The sequence below is a fragment of the Podarcis filfolensis genome, assembly GCF_964270895.1.
Source record: "Podarcis filfolensis genome assembly, chromosome: 11".
Lineage (NCBI taxonomy): Eukaryota > Metazoa > Chordata > Lepidosauria > Squamata > Lacertidae > Podarcis > Podarcis filfolensis.
In genome coordinates, this window is record NC_139613.1 from 8282265 (window position 1) to 8304987 (window position 22723).

Genomic DNA, 22723 nt, shown 5'->3' on the forward strand with positions numbered 1-22723 from the left:
GTGGTGAAGATCCTCACTTCAAACTTATTTATGAGGTTTAATTTCACGGCTGCATGGATGTCATCAAGAAGGTGGTAAGGAGGTGTAAGTTAGGCCTAAAGCGTCCATGACAAAGAAAACATTTGCAACAAGCGAAACAGAATTCTAGACCAGAGCGGCTTACTTGGCCAAGGATCTCAATGCAGGAGGTGAAGAACTGCCTCGTAGGCGGATGCCGTTGTGTTTCGTCACAGACAAACCCCACCACGGCAAAGAACAGGTCGATCCCGACTCTGTGAATCCCGGGCGTAGACTGAAGCTTGTAGATATTTATCAAAGCTCTGTGCAAAACCAAATGAAATTAGGAAACATATTACGCAGGAAGCCACACTGCTACCCATTCTGGGAAGTTCTTTGCATGATCAGACATCTCTTAATAATAAAATTTTGCATGATGGTTCTCAAGATGAAGGAAGTTTCCATCTATGTTTGGGATACATTAAAAGCGGCTTTTTAGAATACATTTGAAGGGGTTGTGAGGGGCTATGGTATGAAGGAGGAGAGGCTACAAAGAACCAGGACCAGAACAGAACCTTGCATAGAGTTCTTTGGGCCCTGCCCACGGCCTGATGAACAAAGGTACAGTGGAACCTCTGGTTATGTACTTAATTCGTTCCGGAGGTCCGTTCTTAACCTGAAACTGTTCTTAACCTAAAGCACCACTTTAGCTAATGGGGACTCCCACTGCTGCTGCGCTGCCGCCGCACGATTTCTGTTCCCATCCTGAAGCAAAGTTCTTAACCTGAGGTACTATTTCTGGGTTAGCGGAGTCTGTAACCTGAAGCGTCTGTAACCTGAAGCGTATGTAACCCGAGGTACCACTGTATTTTGCTTTATCCCACCAAACAGATGTTGAGCTAGATTCCAGTTGTATGCCTGAAGTTTCCAGCACTGGACATCATCAGGACCAGAGAAGCATGACCCGAGATAGATATGTCCCAGCAACTTACGTTATAAAGTTTTCCATGTGCACAGCGGCTTCCACCACACTCAGAGAAGGGGGCTGAGAGGCCTCTGCCTGCAGCTGCTTCACTTCTTTCTTCAGAGCATGAAGCTGCTGACTGATGGCTTCGTTTTTGTGCTTCCCTTCAAACTTAAAGAGGGAACAGTGAGTTACCGCAGGGCCCATGCAAGGCGAGCAGCATCACAGAGGCCCAGAATGTGACTCTTGACACAGAATCCCCCCCTGGAATTTTTAGAGCAAGTATCTAGTATCCATAGGAATAAGGAAGAAAGTGTGTTCATGTGTGTGTTGTGGGGATCAGAGTGTTGGAGTGGGACCTGGGAGACCAGATTTCAACTCCCGAACACGCCCATGAAGATTACTGGCTCCCAGTACGTTTCCGATCACAATTCAAAGTATTGGTGCTGACCTTTAAAGCCCTAAACAGTCCTGTATATATGAAGGAGCGTCTCCACCCCCATCGTTCTGCCCAGACACCGAGGTCCAGCGCCAAGGGCCTTCTGGCGGTTCCCTCACTGTGAGAAGCCAAGTCACAGGGAACCAGGCAGAGGGCCTTCTCGGTAGTGGCACCCGCCCTGTGGAACGCCCTCCCACCAGAAAAACAACTACCAGACTTTTAGAAGACATCTGAAGGCAGCCCTGTTTAGGGAAGCATTAGGGATGCATTACTGTATTTTAATATTTTGTTGGAAGCCGCCCAGAGTGGCTGGGGAAGCCCAGCCAGATGAGCGGGGTATAAATAATAAATAATAAATAATAATTATAATTGGGTGACGCTGGACCAGTCCCTTGGGAGTTCCCCAGCTGGTTCCTCCCACCATCCCTCGGCGTCCAACCAGTCTAGGACATTGCTAAGTTGAATACAACCCCTGTACTCAACAACCCACCCCATAGCGCTTAGAAATGAGTGCGTGAGGCCCTCAAACTGTAGAAGAGAGAGGTGTCTGTTCCAACCTGGATTGTCACGAGAGCTGCTCCCTGGCAACTTTTCCCAGAGCTGCCCCGACACTCCAGATGGTGAGTAACTTGCTCTTCTCTGTTGCTGTAAAGTTTCGGCAGCGTGTCCAGGATCTCGCTGTTGAAAGCAACTTGCTGGGACTCTCGGAGCGCTGCAGACCTGAAAAATCAACAGCGGCAGCAACCCATACATTAACCAAAATAATAATAATAATAGAGCTCTACTCAAACATTTAGGCTACCAGGCACATGGGATTTTTTTTCTAGCCATGGATGCTGTACATAAGAAAGTGTAGCCTTCTTAGACTTTACCGACTGGTGGGGTCTGCGTTGCTCCCAGGAGGGAGAAAGGAAGTCAAACGACACCGAGGTTGATTCAGAGAAAGAGTTTATTCTGCTCTCCGGATAGCAGAAGGCACTTGCGTGGTCAGTTCACAGCAAGTCCAAAGAAAGGAGAAATTTCATGCAGTATATATATCCTCCAGGCACCCTCTCCCCCCTTCCCCAGGAATCCAACCACGTCAGCTTATACACGCAAGTTGACATCCATAAACAGATATTCCTGTTCCGGTACTCTTGACCATAAAAGGTTGTTCCTGTTCCTATACTCTTATCTTGGGGCAGGAGGTCACCAACTCTAAGAGCACTCCTGGTGCCGTTCCCGGGTCTCTTGTCAGACCTGACAAGGTCTGTGCGTCTTTGTGATCAGGATGTAAGATAAGACCCAGACGGTCCATCCCTGCTGCACGAAACTGGCAAGGCCATCCATTGCCGTCACAGACTGATAAAGGAGAGGGCTTTGAGCAGCTGTTTATACAGCTGGCTTTCTGTTTATACATTGACTCAAGAGCTCAAGTTAATGCATTTGAGAAATGCTCCCTTGGAGGAGGAAAAATGAAGATTTTGGGTCCCGTTACAGACTGACTGCACAGAAACCCAGTCCTTCAAAAGAAGAGAGGAAAGTGATGCCCCAAAGGTTTGCATGCAGCACCCAGAGCGCCTAACACAGGCCTGCGGCAGGGTTTCTCCCTGTCCGAAGGAAGAGAGGGAGGAGGCAGCCTGGAGGCTGGGCTACACTTAAAGGGGCTCAATACAACACAGGGGAGAGATGCACAAAGACAATGACAAGGAAGCCTGTGTCTCACTTGGCACGGTGCTGCAGGATGCTGAGGTTGGAGCGAACCAGCTCTTTGGCTTCTCTCTGATTCACCAAGCTGGCGGGAGAAATAGCAGGCACAGGAGCTTTCATCGGCTGAAGGGGGAGAGGGGGCTGGGGGGCGTCGTACTTCTTTAAGCTGCTGATGATTCTCTCTTTGGCTGAAAGAGAAGAGGCATGTGAAGCGGTCACCAGTCACACCGCTTTCTGGTTGATCAGCAACAGGTGGAAAGCAAAATTTGCACTGAGAAATCGTTTCAAACCTTTAAGAAGGCCTCTACCGCTCTTACAATGCCATTCATTTCTGCCCCTCTGCAAAACTGAAACACCGCACTTTACAACACGGGATCAACTGGATTCCCCACCAGCGCCTCCTGGCTCCCCCGGTTACTCTTTAATTCTACTGAGCAGGTTATCTGACAAACCTGGATATCAAACTGTGGTCTGAGTCTGGTTTGCTTTGACTACTCTGAATGGTCACCACGTAAGAGGAGATGACCACTTATGAGCTTGCAGGTATAATGATGATGATGATGATTTATTACTTGTACCCTGCCCATCTGACTGACCACTCTGGGCAGCTTCCAGCATATATAAAAACATAATAAAACAATTAAAAATTAAACCCTATACAGGGATGCCTTCAGATGTTTCCTAAATGTTATATAATCACTCATCTCCTTAACACCTGATGGGAGGGCATTCCACTACCAAAAAGGCCCTCTGCCTGGTACTAAGCTTGTGAAAGTCAGACTCTTCCTATGACTGCCAATTTCCAAACATGGGGCTCCATCCCATTTTAGTTCTGCTCAGAATGGAAGTGTTAAAATTAATGGGCATGACTAACCAGCATCCATTAACTTCAATGGGCCAAGCTTGAGTAGAACTTTATGGGCTACAACTCAGAAGACCTGTGCAGACTAAACTTGCAGAGCTTTTAACCAATTATCAAGCGAGGAAATTTAGATACAGTGGTACCTCTGGTTACGTACTTAATTTGTTTTGGAGGTCCGTTCTTAACCTGAAACTGTTCTTAACCTGAAGACCACTTTAGCTAAGGTACTATTTCTGGGTTAGCGGAGTCTGTAACCTGAAGCATCTGTAACCCGAGGTACCACTGTAATCTACTCACCCTTCTCAGGAGTGAATGAATGAATGTATTTATTGATTTAATTCATTGGTTCATTCATAGCACCCTTCAACACAAGCTCTTAGGGCTGTTCACAGAATAAAACACAGGATAAAAACATATAAATAAGTAAAACAAAACAGCAAAATAATAACCCCCCACCTACCCTACTCTGAAAGCAAGATTAATGTAAGACTATCAAAGTGGAAACAACATGAAGATCATTTCTTTCAGCAGTCTCCCATTATGATGAGAGGTTCGCCTACTCACTATTCTGAGCAATTTTTTAAAAAAATTAAAAAATGCAAGCGTGCACTGCACTAAAAACACTCGTGTAGTTTTGCAGAAACAGATTATAGGGATTGCCAAATTGGAATTGTAGGCTCAGCATATAAATTTATCAAGAAGACCTACTTAAGGAACAAAAGTTCTTGTGAGCATTTTAATCTAAGTGGGTTTTTACTTTTCCACCAAAAAGTAGGAGTATATAAATACAATCACTGCAGCAATTACTAAGGAAACTGGAGTTACAAATGCCTTTTCTCTATTAACGATCCAAAACAGCTGCACCATTAAAGTACTGCAAGCAAAAATCTCAGTTAAAGCACAGACGTCTTGTTGTGTTTCTAAGCACCGTGAGCGCTGCTTACCTAGCAGAGGGTCCGTGAAGTCCGTCTGTGCAGACAAAGTACTTGAGGCTGCATGCGATTCTACCTTGACTTGGAACCAAGAGTCCAGCACTTCCTGGAATTCGTGCTGAACGCGCTCAGTGTCCACAAACTCTATCCACAAATCCTACGACGGGACGAGAGAAAAGAAACACAGGTGGGCAAATATGGATGGCCGTGGAAGGGAACGCTCCCAGTCTCTTTTACATCATGGTGGCAGGGACATCGGATATGGGTAGAGAAGCAGAGCAACAGAGAACATCCCACTGGTGTCCATCTCGTGGTCTCTTGTGGTTTCTCACAAGCTCAACCCCACCATGAGGAATGCAATTCCAACCTCTCCCCAAAGGGGCGTGGCTTGCATGAAGCTCCTCCCTAATGGGGGTTCCATCCAATAACCTGCCTAGTGGGTTGAGGTTTCCTCCCCCAAAAAAAGAATGAAGTTTTGAGAACGAAGCTGGGCTTCCTGAGAACCCCATATGTAACAGACATGTGGGTATTTTTACCTTATGGGAACTAGGTTAAAGACCGATAGAAAAATTACTGGAGAGCACCATTAGAGGGTCTCTGCTCCTGCCAACCTAGCAGTTTGAAAGTGCAAGTAGATAAATAGGTACCACTCCAGCGGGAAGGTAAACGGCGTTTCCGTGCACTGCTCTGGTTTGCCAGAAGTGGCTTAGTCCTGCTGGCCCATGACCTGGGAAGCTGTACGCCGGCTCCCTTGGCCAATAAAGCGAGATGAGCGCCACAACCCCAGAGTCGGCCACGACTGGACCTAATGGTCAGGGGTCCCTTTACCTTTACCATTAGAGGGAGAGCGGGGAGGAGAGCCACTTTGATCCATGAAGCTGCTGTGACCACTTCAAACAAGATCCTAAAGGCCACGCTCTCATGAGGGACACATGCCGCACACATACCTCTGACAGAACTGCCTATTTGGACATCATCCAAACAGCTCTCTAAAGCCACCCAAGTCCAAAAAGCACTTGGGAGTGTTATAGAAGAAATTGGGGTTGGCTTTTACAGTGTCACCTAAGTCCATTACAAATCAGAGAAGGAATGGACGGAGGCAGGATCCGGCGAAAGCAAGGCAGATCTTTATTTTTCCTGTTGCTACAGAGTCTACACATACACACACACCCCGGGACTGGGCAATTTCTAAAGTTCTTAAAATTCCTTCCACACTTTTGTGCCAGGTGCTTGGACTACAAATCCCATCAGCCCCAGCCAACATCTGAGGGTTGTAATCCTCTAGAGGACACCCAGTAAGATAAAACATATGCGAAGGGACTTGAAAGGAAGTCAAAATTGAAGTAAAGATTTTGTAAGATAAAAGGGGGGGAAATACTTACTTTCATTATTATCATTATGTCTGTGTGTGTCTATACATATGTGTGTTTTGTATGGAATGTTTGGGAGGAAATAAAACGGTAAATAACAAATAAACTAAATATTGATGTATGTAATTTTTATTTCTCAATTATATTTAGTGGTAGTATGGTTGTAATGTTTTTAGTAACATAAAATCATTCAATAAAAAGTATTTTTTTAAAAAAATAAAAAATAGAGGGCACCCGGTAAGTGAAGGCTGGCTTACAGTACATGAAAAAGATACACTACGTTAAAATGCATCCGCTAGAAACATCATGTATATTAAAAATTACAAAGAGATCAATAAGCTGAAAGTCTTCTGGAACAGGCAGGTTTCCGCCAGAGTCCAAGAAGAATGAAGTGTTGGGGGTTGATGGATTTTCCAGGGAATGGCAACCCGCGAAGTTAATTGTTAATTTGGAGGTGTATTACGGGGGGGACAGAGTTATGGCAACCTCACCTTTTTTTTTCCAGAGCCAATGCAAATTATTTAATTACATGAAAACAAATGTTCACCTACAGACAAGTAAGCATTTGTGAACATTGTCTTTTCTATTAGTGGAACCGTTTGGCCATGTTTTGTTTCCCAGGCTTTTGATTTATTAGTACATTGGCATATTCCTTTCAGAGCATTATGTAAAGGAAAGATCAGATTAAAAAGCCAAGAACGGTATAATAAATTGTCACTAAGGGAAATAATTTTCCACTTTAAAAGAAAAAGAAGAGAGAAAATCTACCACCCCCATGACTGTTAGACTGTTAGTGTTCCAGCATCCTGTTTAAAAGATTAGGCTAATGCTAGAAGTTTGAACTTCATTATTCAGCATGTATATCTGAAGGAGCGTCTCCACCCCCATCGTTCAGCCCAGACACTGAAATCCAGTGCCGAGGGCCTTCTGGCGGTTCCCTCATTGCGAGAAGTGAGGTTACAGGGAACCAGGCAGAGGGCCTTCTCGGTGGTGGCACCTGCCCTGTGGAACAACCTCCCATCAGATGTCAAAGAGACAAACAGCTATATGACATTCAGGAGACATCTAAAGGCAGCCCTCTATCTGGAAGTTTTTAATGTTTGATGTTTCCTTATGTTTTTGTATTCCATTGGAAGTCGCCCAGAGTGGCTAGGGCAACTCAATCAGCAACCTCACCTTTGACCCTCCACATTACCTGCTGGTTCTGCATGATCTTCGCAAGCCTGTGGGCATCATATTGCTTTGGTAAGGAGGGGATGTACGTGTCCCCCTTCTGAAAGCTCTCTTCCTCCAGCCACAAAACAAACGTGTTGAAAAGCCTGAAAAGCATAACAAGGAGAGGAAGCAAGAAGAAATTCCGACGAAAGAAGAATGGCAGACAAAATTAACGGACTACACAGAATTGGATAAAATGACAAGGAAGGATTCGAAACCTGAGGGACCAGAGATTTACAGAAGATTGAAGAAATATATCATAGAACCATAGAATCAAATAATCATAGAGTTGGAAGAGACCACAAGGGCCATCGAGTCCAACCCCCTGCCAAGCAGGAAACACCATCAGAGCACTCCTGACATATGGTTGTCAAGCCTCTGCTTAAAGACCTCCAAAGAAGGAGACTCCACCACACTCCTTGGCAGCAAATTCCACTGTCGAACAGCTCTTACTGTCAGGAAGTTCTTCCTAATGTTTAGGTGGAATCTTCTTTCTTGTAGTTTGGATCCATTGCTCCGTGTCCGAATTATTTGAAGAGCAACTGTAATCAACAAATTACGCTAGTAGGACTACAGGAAGTTTTGTAAAGAGGAATATATGAGATATTGCAAAGAATAGAAAGAAGAGAGATATTAGTTATGATATTTACCGTATTTTTCACACCATAGGGCGCACCGGACCATAGGGCGCACCCAGTTTTTAGGGGGGAAAATCAAGGGAAAAAAATTCCCCCCCAGCCCCAAAGAGCAGCGTACAGGCTGCGCACAACCTCTCCCTGCCGGAGGGGTTGCACGCGGCTATGGCACAAGCCAAGGCAGTGAGCAGGATGGATCCCGCTTGCTGTTTTGGCTTCCCCTTTAGCCCCGTGCAGCCTCTCCCGGGAGGGAGAGGCTGCACGGGGCTAAAGAATCCATAGCCCCGTGCAGCCTCTCCTTGCCGGAGGGGTTGCGCGCAGCTATGGAGCAAGCCGAAGCAGCGAGTTTTGGCTTCCCCTTTAGCCCCGTGCAGCCTCTCCTTGCCGGGAGACGCTGCGCAGGGCTTTCCTGGCTTTACTGGGAGGTGGGGGGATTCACCCACCTCCCGCAAAACCGGCAGAAGCCGCACAACTCCTTTAAAGAGATCGCGGCTTCTCCTGGCTTTTCTGGGAGGTGGGAGAAGGGACTGATGCGGCCAGCCTCCTGTGGAAAAGCCCGCAAGAGCGCACGGAGCTTGTGTGCAGCTCTTGGGGGCTTTTCCCGCCTGCCTCCCCCCTGCATTCGCTCCACAGGAGGGGAAAAGTGCGTCCTGTGGTGCGAAAAATACGGTAAATGTAATAGTGAAAATAAGAAATGGAAATTAGGTGAAAAATTGGAAAATTTTCAGATGTGATTAATGGAAGTAAAAAAAAAACTGTGTAAGACGTAAAAGTACGCTTAATTGTTTTTGAAAATGGTATGTTGAAAAACTAACTAAAAAATTATTTAAAAAAGAAAGAAAACCTAGGAGAAACCTGGCCAGAGGGTCTAAATAATAAAATTATTGTTATTATTATCTCCAGCCAGGCAGGGTATAAATAATAACAAATTTATTATTATCTCCCCCTACCCCGCAGGCCACACACCCTTCCAAGCTGCACCCCTCAAGAGTTCTTGCCTGCCCAGAATGTGCCCTTGGACTTTGCCAATGCCTGGATGAGAGTCAGAGAGGGGTGTGTACAAAGGTAACATTCGCAAGCATTGCTCCATTTGCTTTGGCAATGGCCTGAAGCCTCCACGAGGCTTCCCCCAAGCAGATGTCACCTGTGAGCTAAAAAGGGTTCCCCCACCCTAGAAAATTTTCCAGAATCCTTTGCAGCACATAGAGGAGAATGTGAGGGAGGCAGGTCGTTTAAGAAAGGGTTCTCCGGAACTAGAATGCATGGAGACCGTGCATCTAAAGCCCACCCCTGAGGCAGGGATACTATAATAATAATAATAATAATAATAATAATAATAATAATAATAATAATAATAATAATAATAATAATTTTATTTATACCCCGCCCTTCCTGGTTCATGTGAACTGGAATACAAAAAACCATGTGAACTGGAATACAAAAAAGGGAGGCGTGAGGAGGTCAGGAAAATAAGCAAATGAAATCCAAGATATGAAAAGACTGATTTGTTTTTAACTATTTTTCTTTATTTATTTTTTCTGTATTTTGTACTTTTTTTTTCCTCTTATGTATTTTTGTACTTTTTGTATTTTTCCTTTTTTCTTGTTTTTTATTCTGTAAGTTCTTTCTTTTTGTAAAACTATAATAAATATCTTTTTAAAAAAAAAACTGGGCTCAGGGCGGCTAACAACAAATTTAAAACACTTAATTATAAAAGCAGCATAAAATACAGTATAAAAACATGAATAACAATAAAATTCAAAAATCAATTAGATAATTGCCAGGGCTAGCTGGCTGAAATTGGTCCCACTTGGGCCAGCGAGGAGGCCAGGGGAGAATTAGCTGTGGGGTCTCAGAGCGAGTGATCTTCATAAAAGAGGAGGGGGAGGGAAGAGAAATACAAGATCAGGCTGAATTCAAATTAAAGGCCAGGCGGAATAGCTCTGTCTTACAGGCCCGGCAGAAGGAGGTTAAATCCTGAATGGCCCTAGTCTCATGGGACAGAACATTCCACCAGGTCGGAGCCATCACTGAAAAGGCCCTGGTGGAGGATAGTCTGACTTCCTTAGGGCCCGGGACCTCTAAACTATGGCTATTCATGGACCTTAAGGTCCTCTGCGGGCCATACCAGGAGAGGCAAGGGATGGGTGACCTGTGACTGGAGGCATGAGGAGATGCTCCAGAAAAACAGCACCCCAGGTTCTGCTTCAGGACAAGGTCTTCTTTGGAGATATATGATTACCTGACAAGCTCCTTGTGCAGTTCAGGGGAGGTCAGGTAGACCTTCTTGCCACCTCCTTTCTCTGCTAAGCTTTCGCTGCCCCCTGCCGGGTTCTCCAGCCTGAGGGCTTTGCTGGCTGAGTGGTGGAAGTCTGCAGCCTCGATCAGGCGATGCTTCAGGTCGCTTAATAAACCCAGATGAGCAGGACTCTGGAAGAACCTTTTCCCAATGCATCCATCTACAGGTAACCTTAAAAAGAATAATCTTTCTCATTTACAACCAACACATAGAAAAGCGCTATGTAGACCTTTTCCCTTTTGAAGAAAAAGAGACTAAGGTGGTCATAATGAAACTTAAAGGTAAAGGGACCCCTGACCATTAGGTCCAGTCACGGACGACTCTGGGGTTGCGGCACTCATCTCGCTTTATTGGCCGAGGGAGCCGGCGTACAGCTTCCGGGTCATGTGGCCATCTGGCAAACCAGAGCAGCGCACGGAAACGCCGTTTACCTTCCCGCCAGAGCAGTACCTATTTATCTACTTGCACTTTGACGTGCTTTCGAACTGCTAGGTTGTCAGGAGCTGGGACCGAGCAACGGGAGCTCACCCCGTCGCGGGGATTCAAACCGCCGACCTTCTGATTGACAAGTCCTAGGTCTGTGGTTTAACCCACAACACCACCCACGTTCCTTTATAATGAAACTTAGCAATGGACGAATCAGTCTACTTCCAGTTGCATGAGTTATTTTGTTAAGTTTGTCCAATTTCTGCAATTTTTTAAAAGAAATACCCAAACAAAACTTAATACACGTTTCTAAATATATTTGGCTATGCTGGCTCAGGCTGGTGGGAGCTGAGAGCCCTAGTACATCCAGAGAGAGGCAGATTCCTGTGTCTTGGTAAAGAGAAATTTCAGTTTTAACCAGGATTCCTGAACTGCCACCTGTTCGTCCCCAATACACAAACATAAAAAACCTGCCTTTTACTGGTTTGACTATTTGCCTGTCTACCTCCAGTGTTGTTTGCTCTGACTGGCAGAAGCTCCCCAGGGTCTCAGGCCGAAGGCTGCCTTTCTTTATCACCCGCTCTAACTGAACCCTTTCACTTGGGGATGTTGCCAGGGATTAACAGGCGGCCAAAGGCATTTTGCATGCAGAGCAACCCATATAACCAAAAAGCAAAATGTGTTCCCCTTTCATGAGCCTCCTAAAACATTCATCCCAGCTGGTATCTGCCTGGGATCTGAATTGATGTCATGTTGTCTTTAAACTGCCTTTATATTTGCAGTCGTTTCCTAAAATTGTTTCTGAATGCGCAAGTGTCTTTAGCCGGTTCTTCTATCTTATGTCATTACAGGGTAAATCGTTTCAGGACGCCTGGTGGGGAAGCAAGACGGAAATGAAATAAATAACGATAATTAAATAAAAACCCTCCAGATGTGAATTCACCCATATTGCGGCCCCGAGCGGTGGAGGTAGAGGAGGAAGAATTTCTGCCAGATGAGCGGGAGCAGCGGGTGGTCGGCGGGGGTAACGAGGGCTTGATGAGCCCAACGATAAATCAGCAGCCGCTGGAGAGATGGGACGATGGGCAGCTTCAGCTGGCTCTGAGCTTTCTGAAGACAGAAAAGAAAGTTGGTTGCGTCGCCTTCTGTTGTTGGGAAACTGTGTACGTGCAGCTACTCACACAGAGTCAATTGTGAAGAGAATTGTGAAGAGAAGGCAATCTGAAGGAGTAAGTCTGCCTGGTGATAACAGAGACATGGAGACAACTCCCTGATTGGTCAAGCTCTCTAAAGGGAGTGCTAATTAATGGCCTACTAAATGGAATGTGTTAGTTCAGTGTTCAGAGTTCTGTGTGTCAGTGTAGGAGTTGTGAGTCGTGTCCGAGAGAGCTAGCAAAAGATCCGTGTTCTGTTCCTGTAAATAAAAGGTAAAGGTAAAGGTACCCCTGCCCGTACGGGCCAGTCGTGACCGACTCCGGGGTTGCGCGCCCATCTCGCTTAAGAGGCCGGGGGCCAGCGCTGTCCGGAGACACTTCCGGGTCACGTGGCCAGCGTGACAAAGCTGCTCTGGCGAGCCTGCACCAGCGCAGCACACGGAAACGCCGTTTACCTTCCCGCTATAAAGCGGTACCTATTTATCTACTTGCCCTTAAGAGTGCTTTCGAACTGCTAGGTCGGCAGGAGCTGGGACCGAACGACGGGAGCTCACCCCGCCACGGGGATTCGAACCACCGACCACACGATCGGCAAGTCCTAGGCGCTGAGGTTTTACCCACAGCGCCACCCGCGTCCCTGTTCCTGTAAATAGTCCACTATATATAATAAACACCTAACTACTACTGCTTCGTCTATCCTGTCTGCAGCCAAGTCGCCAATTGCTTCCGTGGATTCTGCGTGTACTCTGCTAGGTCTGGCTAAGGTCCGGCAACTAGTCAGAAACTTGCGAAACACCAAATAGGTTATGCCAATATCTGTGAAGTCAATTTCCCCCATTACGAGCTTGTTCTGGGTGCTAGGATACATCTGGAGAGACGGGGGCAATTGGCAGGCCCCCAGCTGGCTCCAGCCCACAGGCCGGCAGCCGGGCGAACTCCGATTCTCAGAACAGTATCAAAACTGCGACTCAAGCCCCAGAGACCTTTAGAGACTGAGCATGCAAGCTAGCAGAGATAAGAACTCTTTGCAACAGAAGTAGCGAACAGAGGCATATGTAAGCATATTTGCAAGCGTTTATTCAGCATCAGGACAGAGGAAAAACATGTCTGCTTCCCTTCGTGTCCAAGCAAACAGCAACATAGGCAAAAGCTATATCCAATGGAAGTTCCCAGCAGACTGTGCTGGAAGTAAACAGACATGTGACATGCAACAACTCCACATGCCTGTTCTAAAGGTGGAACGGAACTATATCCTAACATCAGGTGCCTTTTAAGAGAGGGCATCCATTGCCTAGAGAAGACATGTTGGTCCTACCTTCAGAGCCTGATCAGGAGCCGAATTGCTGATCACCAACTCCTTTTCCACGACTCTGCGAAGCTGGGAATCCTCTTCGAAGATGGACTCCGTATTCAGAATGGTCCACGCAAACCAGACCTGAAAGTAATAAAAGCAAAGGCTACCAAGGGAAGAGAAGCTTCTGCTCCCAGGAGGCCCATCGAGACTCAAAATGGTTTCTTCCAGGGAGAATAAAAATCAATGTTTTTTTTATTTTAAAAAATATTTTTGAATGGATTTTTTTCTATTTAAATCAGATTTTTTTGATTTAAATTGGATTTTTAAAATAAAATGCTTTCAGGGGGGAAATCTTTCTAAAGATAGTTTTCTATTTAAGTTACATTATAGTCCAAAGGCTATTCATCAGGAATAAGGATTTATTTTAGGTTTTTCATGTGTGCTACCACTAAGTCTAAGTTTTTGGTTTCTTAAAATTATTTTAACCACATCAGTTAACAAACATGGATACATATGCCATAAAGTTACTTTTTTGGTTAAATAAATTGTTTAAATTGTTATTAAGGAAATGATTATTTTTTCCTTCCAATAAAGTACAGCAGAAAAGTTGCCCAAATAGAAACAGTTAGCTTATTAAACCTCACCATAATTTCATAATTATCTGTCTATGTATTTCTAACAGTATAACCAAATCAGTGATTTTTGATATAACTGTAAAAACTACTCTGAAAAATTATTATTCCAAAAATGAAACCTTTGTCTGGTTGCAAATATTAAGATTATACCAACAAGAATGAGTCTTTCTGTTAAAAAAAGAAGAAGATTTAAATCAAGTCTTACTGACTGGTGATTTAAATTGTGATTTGATTTAAATCAAATCCACCCTGGTTTCTTCCCAGTGAGAGAGCAAGGCTGGGCAACACCCTCCAAGCCCATTCTAGGACGTCAACTCTATGGCACTTCCCTACCTGCGCGGGATTTGCGTTTCCCTCGATGAACGAAGGCGTGACATTTCCGGCCACGATCCAGCTGACTAAGGAAGAGAGCAGCCCCTTGTCGCAGTGGTAGCCCAAGGCATTCTGGGAAGGTTGGGTGAGAGAGAAAAGGCCAGGTGAGAAGACCTTGAGCCATTGCAGGCCAGAGATTTAGGCTGAAAGGCAATGGGATTTAAGCCATAGAAGCATCTTCAGCCTTTAAGAAGACTCTTTTTGTTATCAGAGATCAGGAGAACAGCATTTCAAACAGCATTTGACATAACAATGTTTGAGGCAATATATAGCACAGGGAAGCCAAACTCTAGTGTGAAGAGGGCAGCAACGAGGCTTTGGAGTCTGGAGAGTGTCCTAGCAGGAAGGGTTCAAGAAGATGTGCAAGTTTAGCTTGGAAAAGAGACGAGGAAGAAGCACTGGGGACCGCCATCTTCAAATATCTGAAGAGCTGTCACATAAATAGAGAAAATCTCCTCCAGATGGCGGCAATCAACAGGTTCAGCTTCCAAGAGTGGTGATTTCTTCTAAACATTAGGTCAGGCGTCCTCAACCTCGGCCCTCCAGATGTTTTGAGACTGCAGCTCCCATCATCCCTGACCACTGGTCCTGCTAGCTAGGGATCATGGGAGTTGTAGGCCAAAAACATCTGGAGGGCCGAGGTTGAGGAAGCCTGCATTAGGTCATGGGAAGAAGGAAGGGCCACGCTCATGAATTAAATAGCCACACACCCAAGAATCACAGAGTACCAGTGTTAGAAGGGATCCCAAAACTCAACAAGTCCAACCCAATTCCAGAGCAGGGAATAGGTGACCACAGCATCCCAACACATTCTGCATTAAAGGTAAAGGTAAAGGGACCCCGACCATTAGGTCCAGTAGTGGCCGACTCTGGGGTTGCGGCGCTGATCTCGCTTTACTGGCCGAGGGAGCCGCCGTACAGCTTCCGGGTCATGTGGCCAGCATGACTAAGCCGCTTCTGGCGAACCAGAGCAGCGCACGGAAACGCCGTTTACTTTCCCGCTGGAGCAGTACCTATTTATCTACTTGCACTCTGACGTGCTTTCAAACTGCTAGGTTGGCAGGAGCAGGGACCGTCGTGGGGATTCAAACCGCCGACCTTCTGATCGGCAAGTCCTCGGCTCTGTGGTTTAACCCACGGCGCCACCCGCGTCCCACATTCTGCATTACTTGGGCATTATTTAAATATGAGGGGCAGATGGGAGTCATCAGCCTGGGAAGGAAGCCCATCAAGGAGAAGGAGAACTCTGATCCTAAACCTCCGCTGCCTTGCTGGATATCTTCAGGAGAAGAAAACCCTACACACATCTAGAGTGGAGTCCCTAAGATGGTTGGATGGCGCCTTGTATACCTCTTTCTGGCAACTCCTGCAGCCAAGCTGGTGCCAAAGACGTTGCTCTGCTTTCCTTTGGAACACATCAGCGAGGCTGGTGAGAAGGGTCTTGTCATCTGGGCAGGTCAAGCCCATAAACACTGCCCAGGCTTGTGCCCCAGAGAAGGCACTTTAGTGCTGCAAGCACTGCAAGCTGAGCCTAAGATGGAAGGGCTGAAAACATTAACACTTCAGCACCCCTAACTTCCCTGTTGGGTTTCTAGAGGGACCACCAAATCCACAGCTTTGGATTTGTGACAGCAAGCAAAATCAGGCTCACTTTCCGTTTGCGGTTCCCAGTTACACCACCAGTTGCCAGCCCTGTTGTTCTCTTGCCAGTGACAGTCACCTGCAGCCTGGGGAGAGGAGAGATCTGCCCCCTTCATCTTAGGGGGCTGCCATATACTGAGTCAGATCTTGGTCCACTTAGCTCAGTTTTGGACAGATGCTCCCAAACCTTCCTGGAGATTTTTTTGGGGTTGAACTTTTCGAACCTTCTGCATGCAAAACCTCCCCTTCTAGAAGCTCTCTGGCTATTTGGTTTCTATGAAACAGTATGGCCCAAGCTTAATATAACAGAGTAGACAATAAACTTGGCTGAGAGAGGAGGATCTTGTCGTCTAGGCAGCCCAGGACCTCCAGGCTTGCACCTCCATGGATGGTCACCCCAAGAATTGCACTCCATTGTCTCTCGAGACAGACACTGCTAGTTGAAGCATCTCCTAACCCAGGAGGGAAAGAGGGATGGGGCGTCCGTACCTTGTGCTGCTGGTACAGCAGCTTCTGCACACAGTCCTCTTGGTTGAACTGGAAAGCGGCTTGGCACAAGTGGTCCATCAGGCAGAGTACGGCTCTCTCCTTGTGCCACAGCGGCTGGCTGGTAAAGGCCTGGACCCAGAACTCCAGCACGGCCGCTGGCCCGACTCCGTTGGGAAGGCTGCTCATAAAAATGTGAGTCTGCCAAGAAAAAGGGTGGAAGGATGAAACGAGATCGCAATAAGGGGCAGAGAGAACCCAAACACCAGGACGGCAGCAACAAGGCATGAGAAGAGCCCTTCTTAGTAAAATGCTGCCACGATTAGAGACGGATTTTTGCAGGCGACAGAGAAGCAGTCAAAACTATTTGATTGGAGGTGCTCACTGCATGGGCTTTACACACACACACACACACACACACACACACACACACAAAGAGAGGGAGAGGGAGAGGGAGAGAACAGAGCCTGATTCTCATTCATCCACAGCACAGTCAACTCACTGACACTGTATCTTTTGCCCACCATTTTTGCATGCTCCTTCTGATGGGAGACTCAGGGTGGTCATAGAATTGTACTGCCGGAAGGAACTCCGAGGGTCATGTAGTCCAACCCCTTGCAATGCAAGAATCTCCACTAATAATAATAATAATAAATAATTTATTATTTATACCCCAGCTGGTTTCCCCACCCACTCTGGGCGGCTTCCAACAGAATGTTAAAATACAATAACCTATTAAACATCAAAAGCTTCCCTAAACGGGGTTGCCTTCAGATGTCTTCTAAAAGTCTGGTAGTTGTTCTTCTCTTTCACATCTGGTGGGAGGGTGTTCCACAGGGTGGGCGCCACTACCGAGAAGGCCCTCTGCCTGGTTCCCTGTAACTTGGCTTCTCGCAGCGAGGGAACCACCAGAAGGCCCTCGGCACTGGACCTCAGTGTCCGGGCAGAACGATGGGGATGGAGACGCTCCTTCAGGTATACTGGACCGAGACCGTTTAGGGCTTTAAAGACATCCCTGACAGATGGCCATCCAACCTCTGCTTAAAAACCTCCAAGGAAGGAGTCCACCATCTTCCGAGGGAGCCCATCCCAGTGCGGAACAGCTGTCGCTGTCTGAAAATTCTTCCTGATGTTTTGCCAGAATCTCCCTGGGGATGGCCTCAGAAATGGTCAGAAATTCAGAAAAGCTTGGCGATTCTACAAGCCTCCACGCAAGGTGCATGCAACTTGGCTTCCTTGACCAAATCATCTACTACCAGGACTCCCAGTCTCGCTCTCTCGCTCTCGTCACAGGACCTTGGACAGTTCCGAGCTGGCAATTTGCTGAGGTCATAGAACCCTTCCCAGGCTTCACCCTTTTGCTGAAAGGTGGAGCGGTCCTCTAGCCTGCAGCCATGGATCGCCGTTGCCTCAGTGCTTGCCAAACACAAGCACTGGAAAGGGTGAGGCTCTGGACAAAGACTGACAAAGAATTGGCCTCGGTGGGGAAGGGGCAGCTGAAGGCACTACCAGCTGGCCGGTTCTGGCTCCGCACTGGAGACTCCGCCTGGACCCAGAATAATATAATACATAATAATAATTTATTATTTATACCCCGCCCATCTGGCTGGGTTTCCCCAGCCACTCTGGGCTGCTTCCATCAAAATATTAAAATACTGCAATACATCAATCATTAAAAGCCTCCCTAAAGAGCGCTGCCTTCAGATGTCTTCTAAAAGTCTGGTAGTTGTTCTCTTTGACATCTGGTGGGAGGGGGTTCCACAGGGAGGGTGCCACTACCGAGAAGGCCCTCTGCCTGTATCTTGGCTTCTCGCAGTGAGGGAAGCTCCAGAAGGCCCTCGGCGCTGGACCTCAGCGTCCAGGCAGAACCATGGGGGTGCAGACGCTCCTTCAGGTATACAGGGCCGAGGCCGTTTAGGGCTTTAAAGGTCAGCACCAACACTTTGAATTGTGCTCGGAAACGTACTGGGAGCCAGTGTAGGTCTTTCAAGACCGGTGTTATGTGGTCTGATGTTGCTTGCACAGCTGGTCCTGGCTTCTGTTCCCCTGCATCAAAGTCCTGGCTGCTTCCAGAGGTTGGGGCCATGACATTTTAGCTGCATTGATGTATCCCCAACCCCACCCTGACCACTGTTGCTCTCATTCAGTCATCCCTGGAACTCCTGGAATTTCAGCAGATATGGATCTACAAGCTCTCAAGCCTATCTTGTCAAGCCTAAGATAAACTTAATTTGGGAAAGGAAGGAAGAGCCAAGATTCTCAGAAAGCTGCATTATACACTTGCAATACTACACATGTTTTGTCAAAAGATTCTTTAGCTGAGATTCCTGCAATGCAGGGGCTTGGAATAAGGGGCCCTTTGGGTCATTTCCAACTCGACAATTCAATGATTCTGAGATTCCACGCTTGGGGGAAACGCACATTCGTTTACATGGGGAAACAATCCTTATTTTATTTCTTTAACAAAAATTCATATGCTGCTTGATTGTCGTAGAGCCTCTAAGCAGTTTAAAGGAAGCGGCAAAACTGTCAATAACTCCTTGTCAATAACTTGTCAATAACTCTTGTGGCACAATCTAGTCTGGAACCGTGTAGGCTGATCTTTAGGAGCAAAGGGGTGGGTGAGGTTTGCTCCCTTGGTTCCCTTCCAGCCTTAAAAGGGTCCACGGTCGAAGAAGACATGCTTCTAGCTCCTGACCTGAATCATGCAGTTGAGCAGCTTGATGTTTTCACCGTAACTCGTCCCAGTTAAGTGCTGAGTGACTTTCTGCGTCACTTGCTGAGTCATCCCTTGGGGGACACCACTGTCCAGCTGAAGGAACTGATAGAGGCAAGACAGGAACCTGGGTGGTCGGGGGACAGAATAAAGAACAAGTTGCCAATTTAGTTGCCAGGTCAAAAAGGTACAGCTGCCCCACTACCATTGTTACAAACTGGGATACGAAAGCTAGGAGCCATATGGCTGCTGGGATCTGGATGGTGGGTAGCAAAACAGAATGTCTAGTCGCCATTTTATGTACATAGATTGGGAAGACAGATAGCAGTAAAAAAAAAAAAGAGTTCTTTCTTTCTTTATTTTTTGCTGCCAGGTGATTCAGGAAGTCTGCAAGGTAGCACAGCAGCAAAAGACATGTATTTTGCTACCGCGCCACCCCGCAAAACAGCTGATTTACCTGGCAGCGCAGCAGCAACAGCAAAAAAAAACAAAGGCGTGTCTTTTGCTGCTGCGCTACCCTGCAGGCCCCCTGAATCACCCACAGACAGGTGGATATGCTAGGCACCAAAGGTGGCACCTGGACAGAGCAATCCTGTTGCAAAAGACCGGTCGCCAGTTGCAAAATGCCCAGCTAATTTCAAATGCTGTGCACTACATATACCAGGCATAGGCAAACTCAGCCCTCCAGATGTTTTGGGACTATAGTTCCCATCATCCCTGACCACTGGTCCTGCTAGCTAGGGATCCTGGGAGTTGTAGGCCAAAAACATCTGGAGGGCCAAGTTTGCCTATGCCTGACATATACCAACTCTCAGAAAGGGCCCTCTGGCTGAGCTGCAAAAACCAGCCTGCCCTATTTAATTAATAATAATAATAATATTTGTACCCCTGTCCATCTGACTGGGTTGTCCCAGCCACTCTTCCCAGCATATTCAAAAACATAATAAAACATTAAACATTAAAAACTTTCCTATACAGGGCTGCCTTGAGATGCAATAACAGCAGAATTTTGAAAGGATGGATGGGGGAGTACAAGCAAGGCAGGCAGTCTTGGACTTACTGTTCGTTCTTCAGCAGGTAATACTGGCACGGGTAGAACAACGGTAAGACTTTATCCAGCACGTGAACCACTGTTCTCAGATGCCGCGACTGCACCAAAACGCCCAGGAGTGAGATCCCTTCAGCACAGAACTTCTCAACACTATTGAAGGATAAGAGGAAAATGTATGTTAGTCATTGGACAAAATGATAACGGTATTAACAGGCAGAAGGGTGATCTGCTCCCATACCTGCAGGCTTCCAGGAAGCTGACACAAATTCTTCTGAGGGGTGTTCCTGCCTCAAAGCTATTATGGGGAGACAGACATGAAGATGCATTGGGCAGCTGCCACCTCCCTCCATTATGTGCTGTAAATCTATCTTTACTGTACATTGCTTGGAGACTTTCACATGACAAGCAACTACAGTTGTACCTTGGATCCCGAACGCCTTGGCTCCCGAACAGATCGGCTCCTGAACGATCGAAACCCGGAAGCGAGTGTTCCGGCTTTCAAACAATTTTCGGAAGCTGAACGGCCAGTGCAGCTTCCGATTGGCTGCAGGAAACTCCTGTAGCCAACTGGAAGCCGCGCTTTGGTTTTCGAACAGTTCCGGGAGTCGAATGGGCTCCCGGAATGCATTCTGTTCAAAAACCAAGGTACCACTGTACAGTCATACCTCAAGTTACAAACGCTGCGGGTTGCGCGTTTTTGGGTTGTGGTCCGCGCCGAACCTGGAAGTACCGGAACAGGTTACTTCCAGGTTTTGGCGCTCGCGCATGCGCAAAAACACAAAATGACATCACACGCGTGCGCAGAAGCGCAGAATCACGTCACACACGTGCGCAGACACGGCACTGCAGGTTGCGAACGTGCCTCCTGCACGGATCACGTTCGCAACCCAAGGTATGGCTGTGATAAGTTTAATAAATAAACAAATAAGCAAGGGGAAGGGCCATTGCTCAGGGGCAGAGAACCTGATTTGCCTGAAGAAGATGCCAAGTTCCATTCCCAGAATAATAATTTATTATTTATACCCCGCCCTGAAACCTAGGAGAGCCATTGTCAGTCAGTTATACAGACCAATGGTCTGGCTCTGTATAAGACAGCTTCCTATGTTCCTGTGATGCAAGGGCAGGTCAGCATGAGGGGGGGGGGTTTTGGGGGGGTCACCAGGTTCCTCTGAGCCATGATTGCACTACCTTCCCTATGCTTTCTGATTGACTGTGAACGAGCTGCAGGCCTGGGGCGGGGGATGCATGTAAACCCAGAAATGCACCGCCGAGGACACAGAGGGCAAGGGAGAGTTCTCCTGGCACTCACCTATGCCCCACCGTCGTCATGGCCAACGCTAGGTAGCAGCCAATAGGGAGGCCCGACCGGACGGCCTTCAACAGTGGGTGAAAGGTGGGCGATTCTGCCAGGTCAAGAGCCGCAGAGGAGGCAGGAGTGGGAGGCCAGCCCTGCTGCATGCCGTAGTCGTTGGCGTGCAGTTTCAGCCTCAAAACCAGCCCCCAGGCCCACTGGTTGAAGGAGGTTTCGGGTGTCTCTCCGTAGCGGACGATGCTGGCCAGGTAGGAGACCTAGACAATGATTAATAATAATAATAAATTTTATTTATACCCCGCCTTCCCCAGCCAAGACCGGGCTCAGGGCGGCTAACACCAGGTAAAAACAATTGATTAAAATACAACTTAGAAACAAGATTAAGTACAACATTAAAATGCATCCTCATTTCAGTAGAAACTCAAATCAAAAACTTTTTGGGGATGAAAACGTCAAATCTTCACCAGGGCCAACTATCCAGACTGGTCCTACGTGGGCCAGAAAAAAGGCAGGGAACTCCCCAAATAGGGGTTGCATCACAGAAGGAAAAAGGAAAAAGGAAAGAGGGGAAGGGGATCAAGTTGATTCCAAGCCAAAGGCCAGGCGGAACAACTCTGTCTTACAGGCCCTGCGGAAAGAAATCAGATCCTGCAGGGCCCTGGTCTCATGAGACAGAGCGTTCCACCAGGCCGGAGCCAGTGTTGAAAAGGCCCTGGCTCTGGTTGAGGCTAATCTCACCTCTTTAGGGACCTCTAGGGTGTTGCTATTTATGGACCTTAAGGTCCTCCGTGGGGCATATCGGGAGAGGCGGTCCCGTAAGAGAGACGGGACTTCTGGTTTGTCTACACAGCATCTTGGAGCGGTGCAAAGTCGCTTAGCGTTGCTTTAACCTGAAGATTGATGGACTCCAACTCCCATCAGCACACCAGCACCGTTGATGGTCAGGAATGATGGGAATTGTAGTCCAGCAAAAATCTGCATTGGCCACAGGCTTCATCTACATTTATGGGAGGGACTGAGGTAACAATTGCCCAACCTTACATCCAACAGAAGTGAAGGGCAGTTTTTAAGCAACAGTTTATGGGAACCCAGCTCGTCGCTGCCTCCCCCATAGCAAACAGGATTGTATAAAGAAGTATTATTACATGATGAACACACAAGAAGGATTTGACACTGTGAGAAGGGATTAAAGATTACGGCAGTTTTCTTAAGGTTTAAGAGAGGGTGCAACAGG

General features: G+C 47.0%; 1 protein-coding gene across 1 annotated transcript in view; it reads right to left on the reverse strand.

Moving 5' to 3' along the window:
* The window catches only part of EPG5 (ectopic P-granules 5 autophagy tethering factor), a 78934-nt gene that overhangs the window by 28659 nt on the left and 27552 nt on the right, over positions 1-22723 (reverse strand). Inside the window, exons 16-29 of the mRNA XM_083575465.1 lie at positions 21487-21746; positions 20187-20327; positions 19109-19253; positions 16414-16611; positions 14245-14355; positions 13298-13417; positions 11772-11938; positions 10346-10573; positions 7449-7572; positions 4896-5040; positions 3106-3277; positions 1958-2120; positions 990-1132; positions 164-320 (exon numbers count right to left, since the gene is read on the reverse strand). Coding sequence (XP_083431591.1) covers positions 164-320; positions 990-1132; positions 1958-2120; positions 3106-3277; positions 4896-5040; positions 7449-7572; positions 10346-10573; positions 11772-11938; positions 13298-13417; positions 14245-14355; positions 16414-16611; positions 19109-19253; positions 20187-20327; positions 21487-21746 — 2274 coding nt within the window. The remainder of the gene's footprint in view (positions 1-163; positions 321-989; positions 1133-1957; positions 2121-3105; positions 3278-4895; positions 5041-7448; positions 7573-10345; positions 10574-11771; positions 11939-13297; positions 13418-14244; positions 14356-16413; positions 16612-19108; positions 19254-20186; positions 20328-21486; positions 21747-22723) is intronic.